General features: G+C 42.7%; 1 protein-coding gene across 4 annotated transcripts in view; it reads right to left on the bottom strand.

The window, feature by feature from the left end:
- CUNH10orf90 (chromosome unknown C10orf90 homolog) overlaps positions 1-12,028 on the bottom strand; it is a 244,330-nt gene that overhangs the window by 77,543 nt on the left and 154,759 nt on the right. For all 4 annotated transcript variants that reach the window (XM_023709093.1, XM_023709095.1, XM_023709094.1 and 1 more), the window contains one exon: positions 2,151-2,242. In XM_023709093.1, coding sequence (XP_023564861.1) covers positions 2,151-2,242 — 92 coding nt within the window. The remainder of the gene's footprint in view (positions 1-2,150; positions 2,243-12,028) is intronic.

Below are 12,028 nucleotides of genomic sequence, written 5' to 3'. Positions count from 1 at the left end.
CTGCACCTTGTATGGTACAGGAATTAAAAATAAAAATATAAACAACTTCAATGACAAGAGAATTTGCTTTTGATAGACTATTATGTATAGTTGAGCAGTATCAATGGTGAAATACCTTATAATCTTAAGCTTTTGCAAACAAAAAAAATACACGGGAAAATACTGGAAAACATGCATTTCTATCTGTTCCTGTTTCTACATGGGGTTGTGATGAGTTTTATCATAAAAACTTAGTTTTTTGAAGAGGAGAAAAATGCCTCATATCTCACTCTTTTAAATAATCACTTGGCAGAAGAGGTACCTGCATATCATCGCTATAGCTTGATGCATTTTGGAAGGCAAAGCGATCAATCTCGTGCAGGCTCTGGAGAGCAGGAGAGATTGATGGCGCTTGCACGGGCAGGGCATCTGTTGGCATGCCTCGTCGTCTCACAGCCACCACAGAGCACACCCATGTACAAGCTCGAAAAGCTCAAAGTTAGGAGGGAAATTTGAAAGTCACACAACTGCTCAAATTAGCCAGTCCGAGTAATTCCAGGACAAATGGCTGCAAGGTGCGATTTCCAGATGTTCACTGGGGCTCAAAAAATGCCCAAGTTGTGGCTGAATGACTGCAAGTGTGTGTTGTGGGGATCTGTCTGCATGGCCCCCAAAGAGCTACATTGGTGTTAATGACCAAATGCTGAGTGTTCTTGATGTTACCAGGGAGGTGCTCAAAGTTACCAGCTCAGTGTACAAAGCAAGTGGGAAAAATAGAAAGCTGGTTTATTTCTTTTATTAAGAATAGTAATCCAGGGTTGGCCAAATAGCTCTGCGGATTAAAGCTCCTGCAAGTGAGCACAGGGGCTGGGGGTTCAATCCCCAGGCCTGCTGTGCTGGCCCTGCCCCCAGGGCACTCTGGGTGTAGTGGCGCGTGCCTATAATCCCAGCTGATGGGAGGTTGTAAACAGGTGGATCACTAGGAGTTCGATCTAGTAGTGAGACCCTAAACACCCTGTAGACCCTCCCCTAAAATACAAAAAGAAGAAAAGTAATCGATCTCAGTGCTCCCCCAATCCCTGTGACTACTTCCATCCCCTCCCAGCCTCATCCTCCCCGCCTCCATTCTCAATAACCTCCTTTTCTTCATTTTCGGTTCCCTCCCTGAGGGCTTTTGCTTCCCCTCCCAGGGAACAAATCAATTACAACCACACATATTTATATCCTGAGACAGTGAGCTTGGTATTTCCATACAGAGAGGGCTTTGAAGATCAATAACTAAATCTCAGGGCCCAAAATAGCATCTATTTTCCACCTTATGGGATTCAGGGCCTGGGTTACTTTGTTATTAATTGGGGTCCATGTAGAGCTTTACTAAATGCAAAACTAAACCAAAGGAATACCTGAGTCAAGGACTTTGAGGGAAATTTTTAACAGATACGTTGCTATTTATGTCTGCCACAAGAGAGCAATTTATCTCATGTCCCTTCCTCTTAGAATTATGAAAGCTGGCAGTAGAATCTCCATGTATGGCAGACAGCAGATCTGTAGCAAACTGTAATGACTCATGGAAGTCTTCCAGGTGAGAAAGTCCACACGCTAAAGCTCTGCTTGCTAGAAGGAGCTTCCTCTGCTGCAATCATTAAAACAGGTCAAGAACAGAAACTTCAGAGCCAGAGTTAGCACATGATAAGTTAGCTGTTAACCACTGTGTTGAATCTTTTATCCTCTAGATCCTGAAGCATTGTTATATAAATATCAAGTTTTTCCTTCTTTCATACCACAGACACTGCAGTTAAAACAACTATACTATCTTATTAGACTTCCAAGTACTACTTCTTGACCTTCAAAATGCTATATGTTATAATAGTCCATATATTATTTTCTCTAACAGGTTGACTTTGGTGTAAAATTAATATCAATAACTACATTCTGCTATTATTCTGGGAATTTATACATTGCTGGGAAAATTATTAAAGAATTCCTAAATACATGCATTGTATACTTTCATACAATAATTCTTTGTCACTGTTGGCTAGATTTTCAGTTATATTAATTCAATTTCTGACTCAACAAAATAAAATGCAAATACATCACAAATCAGCCAGCAGTCACATTTTATAGTTGAGTTCATTTTGCTGACTACTCCAGAAGTTACAAATGTATATTACCTTGGTGAAGTCAGATTTCCTCTCTGTAACATCAGACTGGAGACTCCTAAGGGAAATTGGATCTTTTATACTGTAATGGCTGTCCTGTAACCCTAGACAAAAGGAGATAATATTGCTACTTTTAGTACATGAAAGGATAAGATGGGATATATAACTTTAACTTTACTATAAAATTTAATGTCCCCTATTCATGTTATACTAGCCAAGAGTGAATTCAGTGTATTTCAACCAATGATAAAAACCTTGTATATTTCCCTTGTTTATTCCACCCCATTCCATTTATAATCTGAGTCCATTATTATTTAGTTTATGAAGCTTCAAGATTCCTTCTTCCACATAGTTGTTTATGTCCCTTGAAGTCAGTAATAATTGAACAAATATACCCTTACCACATTCTCTGGTGTCTTTAGTTACACTCAGCAAAAGAGAAAATCACATCCATGGATTTCCCAGCACTAGCACAGTTAAGAAAAGTGGAAATACAAGGCAGACTTCCATAAATCTCTCAACCCAGATATTACTGGAGGGCAACAGAAGACACTGATACTGATAGCAAAACTGCTCTAGAATATATGAGGTTAATTTTGAAATAATACCATAAGACACTATGCATGTAATCCTTAAGGTGGGCCTTTCCAGGAGTACCAGCCACAAGGGAAGCTAAGAATAATGTCAGGCGTAAGGGCAATGGATATGTTTACAGAAATACCCAGCCTAAATTTCCTCATACACAAAAGCTGTCCTGCACTGAGCCTTAAGTAGATTGCTCTTAACAGAGAAAGCATTCCTGGATGTGGTCTGGGAGTGTTTCAAAGTTTGCCAAGGGCCTTACATGGAACAGAGAGCACCTTAGCTGTAGACTTGCAGCACACACAACCCCGAAGTTCTCTCACAGTGGCCTCATCAGCCTGCTCAGTCAGGGAAGTGACCAACACAAGGAAAGGCATGGCACAGAAGAGTCTAAGCAAGCCAAGCCAAGAGCCAAGACTTTGCACCCCAGGCTAACAATTTTGCCTTCATGTTTGACCCCAAATTGTGGGGACAATGACCTTTCAAGAGGCTACCATGAATGGTGCCCCATCGGCTAGTGCAGACGAGAAAGAAGAGATTTCACAGAGTGACTGTCTAAGTCAAGTTCTACCTTGGAATGGTTGATTAAGCTTTTAGATACAGTTTAAAGTATTTTTTGGAGAAAATGATATCTTATGGTGTTTGCAGGTTTGGCAGATTTGCAAAGGGGTCAGGATGTGGACTGAGAAAATTTCAAGTGCCATCGATAACTGGTCCAAATTCTAACGCTGTCTCAGCTTGTCCTGGGGTGACAATGAGACTCCATTGGCATTAAACCAGATGTGGGCTATAGCTCAATCTGTGACTGTTACTGAGTGACAGGGATGGTTATCCGAGATAATGTGCACAAATTACCTTTTGAGAGCACAAACATAAGACCTGAAAGGTCCTATGAATTCCTGTGCAGAGCTGATGCATTTCGATGAACTGACAATAAAGCTGATGAAGACAGAAATGACCTGGCTCTCTCTGGGTAGCACTGCACGTAAGGACTTTAGTATCACCAAGCCACCGAAGCCAGATGGGGCTGGGTCCGATTTAGCTCAGCCCTTGGCTGACTGGTAGTAGATAAGCGGCATACCCTCTCTGAGTTTATTCATCTGTAAAATGCAGACAATTGCACCTCTTGCAAAAATGCCATCTTTGCCCTCAATGTACTGAAGAAACCATACATAAGCCTCTGGGCAGGAGTAGGATGGGGGGTTCATAGTGTCTAGATGGCACTGGTTGTTCCCCAAGGTCCAAGTGGTCACTAATGCTATGGCTTCAGTGGCTACAAACCACTAGAAATGGATCACACAGTGACAGAGCCTGAACATCAGCCCCAGCTATCTCAGGGTTTCAGGCAAGTTACTCACTGTCCCCTTATTCCTTGCTAGTAAATGGAGACTATGGTAGTGTCTACTTCCTTGGGTTACTGAAAAAGATTAAGTGGCACAACTAACTAGTCCTTCGTGTGATGCCAAGAACGCAACATCACACAATCACTACTAGGCTTTGGGAAGTGTTTAGTCTCTGGCAGGAAAGGGAGAGCTGCCAGGATCAGCTGGGGAAGAGCACTGTGTAAATTTCCTGTGGCTGCTGTAACAAATGCCCACAAGTGCATCCTCCTATAGTCTGGGGAAGTCTGAATTGGGTCTCACTGGGTTACAATCAAGGTGTCAGCGGGGCTGCATTCCTTCTCAAAGGCTCTAAGGGAGAGGCCTTTTCCTATCCTCTTATAGCTCCTAGAGACCACTAGTATTTCTTAGGTCAAGGCTCTGCATCACTTCGACCTCTGCATCCACCATCACATCCCCTTCCCTGGACTCTGCCCTCCTGTCTAACTGGATCCTTGGATTAGAATGAGCCCAACTGGATAATCCAAGGTAATCTCCCATTCCCAAGTTCGTGGCTAAATCATGTCCGCCCTTGTGCCATACAGATTCACATCCTCATAGGCTCCTGAGATTCGGACAAGGACAGCTTTGGAGACATTATTTCATCTGCCACAAAGTAGCCTCCAGGAAATGTACTGGATGAAACATAGGGCCTTTCAAATAATGAATACAAGGTCTCTGTAGTACCATGGAAAAGCATTTTTAATGCAACATTTACCAAAAGAAAGGAATTGAAAGTCTGAACTGCACAACTGTAACATGAAAGAAATTGTAGGATGAGTCTACAAAAGCAGTCAGGTAATAACCACATTAGAAAATCACCCTGGTTAAAGGAGCTGACCAAGCATGTGTGGACTCTATGACCCTATGCAAATATAGAATAGAAGGCCTTGACTTAGGGGTTGAGGGTCTGAGTTCAAACGAGTTGTGTGGCTTGGCATGATTTACTTAACCCCATGGATTCTGTTTTCTCCATGCGTGAAATTAGAGTAAAAAATGACACTGCGCTCTGCTCCGTTCCTCTACTGAGAGGCCACTATATTCCCCTGATGTTAGGAGGTCACTGTGACTAGTTCACAGCTTCCTTCTTTCTGAAAATTATTCTTCATGGCAGATCACAGCCAAAGTGACTTATTGACACAAAAGTCCCAGACAGCCCTGTTGTTCATACTGTAGCACGGAGCATAAACCAAAGATGGGATTGTACCTCACACAACCTCCTGGATTTGCTCTTCCTCTTTCCTCTCTTGCCCATCATGGGTCCTTTCCTGAAGAGGACCTGTACTGCCACGCACTCTCAATCCCTGCCTCAGACTCTGGATCTTGGAGAACAGATAGAGCTGGTACTGCTTCCTGGTGCTGCTTATAGCAGGGTTCTGAGAGGGTTATCCCAGTACAGAACCAACATCATAGAAAAGTGGGAGAGAAAAACACATTCTTGGGTCCTACCACCTCATCCACAAACCTACTGAGTGAGGACCCTGGACAGTTGTAGGCCACCCACACTCATCTTCCAAGGAAGCTCAGATCCACAGCACCTGTTGATCTTGGACCTAGACATCACTTCACATATCGTGAGTCAGATAGAACCATATTGCTTTGATTCAAAAAACGTCCCATGACTTTTAGAAAGCCATATCTAGCCTATTGCCAAGGAAATCAAATCCAACATGTGAACTTCTATTTTGAAAATCCCATTCATTTAGGTGCCACTGTCATTGCTGATGCCCAAGGTGGTTGAGTTTGATGCCCCACTCTCTGGTCCTCTCTGCCTATAGAGTGTGTTTGTGTTTACTAGTATAGAAAGAGTTTTTTTCCTCTGGAAATGTTTGGAAGGATTGGACTTTTGTCTCCAGTGTCCAGAGCCACACACCCAAAGTCACTCTGGCTTTGAGGACGTTCCCAGAGACCCATGGAGCAATGGAACCCAGCTGGGGAGGAATGTGCGCAGCCCTCAGAATGAGCCACTACGATTATGAACTACTGGACTACACTGGAATATTTTGCTGAATTTACGCACCTATAATATTTAAATGACAATGAAAAACCCATCTCTGACAAAACTAAACAAAAAAGGGGACACAAATGAAGGACCATTTTGTATCTGTATATTCAAAACAATTAGGATAGATATATAGTTACTTTCTCTTAATTCAATGAATAGAAAGATTTGTACTAATAGTGTTTGTGGACAGGATATCATGTCTGCATCTTGTACAATGAATAACCACTAAGACAATAATATGTAATGTATTAGTTATTGAAACTGTCCTACTAATCGGTTTTGAAATTGTCTCATTGCTATTTCTTTCTCAATAAAATTATTTTAAAAAAGAAAAAGAACCTGAGCTGAGAAGTGAAGTGTAAGGGATGTTCTCTCTTTTTAGAAACTCCAAGAGAAGGTCACAGATCTGTGTTCTCAGACCCCAAAACGCCCCAAGAACTCTGCTAGCTGAAGGCATCCAGAAAAGTTCAGGTAAGGGGAAGGATACTTAGAATGACTTTCTTCTACTTTCTAAAAGTAGAAGCAGATGGGGAAGAAAGTGACACAGCCCAATGGATATCAAAGGCAAAGGTGAAAATGACTTAAGATAAAGCATAAAATCAGAAAACCTCAGAATCTCTGGAGAAGAGCAAGTAGCCCACCAGGGAATTATAAGATATGGCCAAAGCACCATATATCCTTGCTGTATGTCGCACATACAACACTGCTTGAGTTGGCTCTATAAAAACCGCAGACACCACCATAGTGTTGGCCAGATGAATCAATCTACCAAAGTAACATGCACAGAATGATCACTGGCCTGTGGCTTGTTTGGTGAGTTTACTTCCCTCCATAGCTGCATCAGTTGGACCAGAAGTGGAGAGGTGATTCAAACTCCCCCTCAATGCCTTCTTTCCCTTCTAGTCCTATAGACATCGAGGTTGACTCCATATTTGTCACTTAAGTTCAGTGACAGTTCAAAAATGGTAAATGATAAATTCAGGAAATAAAGCCATAACTTTTAAAAATTGTATTACATTATATTCCTATGCTTGTTGTATTTCATCATTATTGCTGTTAAGCTCTCACTGTGCCTAATAATACAGTATATTTTATCATAGGTCTGTATGTGTGAGAAAAAAAAAAAACATAGTACAAGCAGAATTTGGTAGTGTCCTTAGATACCTTTGGTAGTGTCCAAGATACCTTTAACAATACCTCTTTTTACTATTTGAAAACAGATGTTTCTCAGACTCTTTTGAGACTTAGATTTGACTAATCAGCTCTGTGAGATTTGATGCTGTTGACTACCCAATGCCTCTGGAAATTCTTTCCATGTTTGACTCAGCAAAAATGTGTTCTTCCTGCTGTTTTTATTTTGCTTTTTTTTTTTTTTTTGTGACAGGGTCTTGTTAAGTAGTTCAGGCTGGCTTGAATTTACTCTGTAGTCTAGCCTTCCAAGAGCTGGGATTATAGGTGCACCACCATTCCCGCTTCTTCCTGCCACATTTCTCCCTCCCAGCTGGTGCATCTTTCTTTTGTGGGTTCCAGCTGTGATGCCCTTGGTTTTCCCCCTGTGCTCTTACGAAAACCTGTGAAGATACACCTGGTGAAGGAAGGACCCAGGTCACCTCTGAGCACAGCCCATAGTTTTAGCTTCCTCCAAGTCACCTCTATATACTCCTTCCAAAAAGGAAACCAGCCAACTCCTCCACACGCCCTCTTTTTCCTTCTCTTAATCCATCCCTTCCCTAATCCATCCCCTCCATGACAGTTCTTCCTTTTCCCTCTCTCCAGGGTCACTTGGAAGCCAAGGCCTCTATTCCGCTGTATAGGATTAATCTCCCTAGGCTGTTGTCTTAGCAAGGTCTCAATCAGGTTGGTGACCCCCCCCACCTTCATCTCCTGGCAGATTGCATCATATTTCTTTGATATGGTCAGTTTGTGACTCTGTGGGAACCATGTGCTTCCTCAAAAACTTACACATGAGAAACATTTCTTCCCCAGAACAGGGCCTGGGAAGCACACAAAATCTAAGTGCACAGAAAGAGAACCCTGGAGGTGCAGGGAGCCCAAGATAGGAACCATTAAACCAAACCTAGTTCTACCTCTGGAATATGGACAGCTTGACCATCTCCATGACCTTGCTTATGGGTGCTTCCTTCCCAACATTCTCATGGGGCTACCTCCTAACTCCTCCACCTTGATACAGCATGAGGCCATCTCCTTTCAGAAGAGCTTCTTGAGCCATCCTGGCTGCATACTGTGTCCACTTCCCCAAGAGATGCCTCTTGGTTTCCTAAGGATGCCAGAACAAATTGCCATACACTGGGTGTCCTACAGCCCCAGAAATTTAGTCTCTCACAATTCCAGAGGCAGAGGTCTGAAATCAAGGAGTTGGCATGGCCATGGTCCCTCTGAAGTTTCTAGAGGAGGGTTCTCTTGCCCCTTCCGCTATCTGGTAGCTAATGGCGATCCTTAGCCTTCCTTGGCCTGTGGTTGCCTCTGACCGCTGTTTCCACCTTCTCTGTGTGCACACGCCCCCAAACTTCTCTCCTTAGAGATCCCAGCCTTTGGATTAGGGGCCCACCCTCATCCAACATGACCACGTCGTAACTTGATTCCCTAGGCAAAGACCTCACTTCTCAATATATGGCAGATCTCAAGGCCTCGAACATCTTTTGGGTAAAGACAACTCAACCCTCAGCAGTACCCCCTAGCACCGTTCTTCTGTACTGTAAGAAGCTGTTCACCAGTCTGAAAAGTGACAGGTCTTTAGAAGACATCAGATGCATCTCCTTTGCGGTGCTGAGCACAGTACCTAGTCAGCTGGTGATACTTGCTGAGGGCAGACTGAATGAATACATTATTTATCTTTTGATATGTGGGGGAAAATCAGAACATACCTTCTTTGGACAGTTTGATCATATTCCAGTGATGTTTCAAAGCCATTTTATAGTTTCAAAGGTTTTTTTTTTTTTTTTTTTTTTTATTTCAATGTGTGTTACACTAAATGAAAGAAAAAAACATTCACAGTTTACATCTATGGAGTTTATATCTCTCAGAATGAGACAACTTTCTGCCCTGAGTCACAGAACCTCAAAAAGCTCTCTACCTGTGAAGTCACCGGAATGTTTACTTGGCAACGGGAGAAGGGGGAGGGGACGCTGGCATCGACAGCTCAGGTGAGATTTCTGGTTAGAAAAACAGCAGCCACCACTTTGATGCTCATAGCTAAAGCTTTGATAAGTAAAGCAAGTTTGCATGAGCGTTAAAATTTCTACAGAGAACTGTTACATTTGAGACGAAGCACTGCCTATAGTCAGATAAATATTTCCTTCTCTCTTCCCAAGCCCTCTGTATAATTTTTAAAAATTTTTACTCTAGTTGCTGATGCTGGTTCCCTTTATCAAACAGCATTTTGGACTAGATGTTCCTGTGTATTAAAAAAAAAAATACCGAATAACATCTTATGTTAGCTTGTTTAACTTATTTCTAGGGTTTGGAAGTGGATTTATTTAGAGTCTGGGAACGTGAACGTTTATTACCATGCAGCCTATTACTGTATACTAATCAGTTTTCATATGATCTAATAAAACACTAAATTTTAGTGAACACTGTCTTATAATTTACATACAACTAAATCTTAGGTTGCTTATACAGTAAACCCCTCTTATCTGCTAGGGCTACTTTCGAAGACCCCATGCAGATGCCCGCAACTATGGACACTACCAAATTCTGTATGTGCTGTTTTTTCTCACACATACAGACTTATGACAAAGTATACTTTATTATTAGGCACAGTGAGAGGTTAACAACAATAATGACAAAATAGGACAATTATAGGAATGTAGTATAATAAAGGTCTTTTTTTAAATTTATGACTAGTTGATTTCTGGAATGTGTCATTTACTATTTTTGAACTGTAGTTGAACTTGGTGACAAACCACAGAAAGTGAAGCTGTAGACAGTGAGGACTACTGGCAAAGGATTCTGACCAACTAGTAGAACTGATGTTAAAAAAAAGCTGTTGATGACCTAGAGAAATCAATGAGCCAGAAAACCTGGATTAAGATGGCCCTGGTGCAGGTGAATCCTACCTCAAGGGTGAGATTCCACCAGTCAAAGCCAAAGAGGAGTTGTGACCCACTGTACGACTTGGCCTTCAAATGATTGTACCACTCTGTAAAGGACAGCAAGTGTACTCCTCAGGATAAGGCATCACCAGCACAGGGAATTATGTAAGTGGGCAATACCTAGGACCTTGTCATGTTGGCTTTCCCGATGAACTTTGGAGAAGCTCTGGTCCTCATCTTGAACATCGCTTCCTGGCTCTGGAGGGGAAGATGAAGCACTGCTCAGCCTCATGGAGAAGCTTGTTGCATTGGCTTTCCTCACTGGGAACTTGGCTTTCCTCACTGCTGGAGGAGCTTGGGACCTCAGTGTTGCTGAGGATGGCTGTGGTACTTTTGGGGGAGCTCTGGTGCTTACCCAGAGTGCTACTTCCTAGCTCCAGTTCAGATCCCTCAGCCCACTAGTACAGATCCTTCATCCCACTGGCATAGACTTCCTAGCTTCCACCATTGATCTTTGGGCCTTTCACAGATCTATGAAGCGGGTCTTCATGAGACTTTGTTGGGGCCCTAGACCTCCACTTGGACTGGTGGAAGACATTGTTATAAGCTCTAGGCCCCCAGCTGGATTCTTTAGTGTTTAGTGTATGCATAGGTTTCCTGCACTTGTTGTATATAATTCTCTGTGTGATTCATTATAAAATATTATAAAATGTGCCCTGCATTATACTGGCTCCCTTATAAAAGCCCCCCCAAATGACAACCTTTATGAGAAGTTTCATAAGCATTAGACCAGTGTAAGTATTGCTGACTGGCTCCAAGGGACACGGACTCTGGGCAGCGTCACTATCAGGTCATATGGCTAAAATTTGGGGCGTACTAAGGAACAGAAACTGGCCAAGCACTATCTGAGTATTGTCCCTCAAACATCTGCTGGCCTTCTAAGAAGAGCACTATTGTCACCCACAGATGAGAATACTGAGCTTCATTTAAGCGACTTGTCAAGTGTCACCCTTCACAAAACCCACAGCTGAGTTTGCTATATAAATAGTCACAGAACCTGAAGCTGGAATCAGAATGGCTTGGATTTTGCTGTGTGGCCCAATGATGGCCACATAGTACTACTACATTCTACCACTGTCACCCTGGAATAGCCACTTGACCTCTGGCTTTGCTGGCTTTTCTGGAGAAAAGGGAAAGTGGCATATGGCGTGTGAGACTAGAAATTATTAAATGAGGTAAATACAGATGTTCATGGGCTCAGCAAGACGCTGTCAGATGATAGGGCCTCCAAACACTGCAACATGTTGCTATCAACAGATTTGCATGATTTGCCTGCGTCAGAAGATGATGCCACATCATGAAGATGCTTTAAGAGCTTGGTCACTGAATCTCGCAGTTCTGGCACCGCGCCTCCTGAAAGCTGAATCATGATTCCCCTGATCCTTGGTTACCGGGGTAGAGCACCCTGGCACTGCTTCCACACGGCTGGAGAGTGGGTCGCCTTTGGAGGGTAAGGCTGTGAGGGTGACCGACCACACTGAGGCACCCACAAGTACTATGTCCACTGTGATGTCTCCTCACATGTACACCAACATCCTCACACCACTGCCTTGGGCAGCAAAACCCCACTGAGAACCTAAGTTAGGTCCTGGGGTAACCTAAGGTAGATGCTGGGATAACAATAATGACTGCAGCCTAGAAGTCCCTAACTCTGAAGAGTTTACAGCCTGAGGGGTGAATGAAACCCAATGAAATCTTTTCAGTGCAGTGTGGGTTTAATAATTTTCCCTTAAACGTTCTGATGCTTAAAATCATGGTAAACCACACATGCTAAAAAACTTACCATCTTGATCCTTTCTAATTGCATGA

The sequence above is a fragment of the Octodon degus genome, unplaced genomic scaffold (assembly GCF_000260255.1).
Source record: "Octodon degus isolate 3935 unplaced genomic scaffold, OctDeg1.0 scaffold00010, whole genome shotgun sequence".
In the NCBI taxonomy this organism is placed as follows: domain Eukaryota; kingdom Metazoa; phylum Chordata; class Mammalia; order Rodentia; family Octodontidae; genus Octodon; species Octodon degus.
This window is presented reverse-complemented; position numbering and strand designations above follow the sequence as displayed.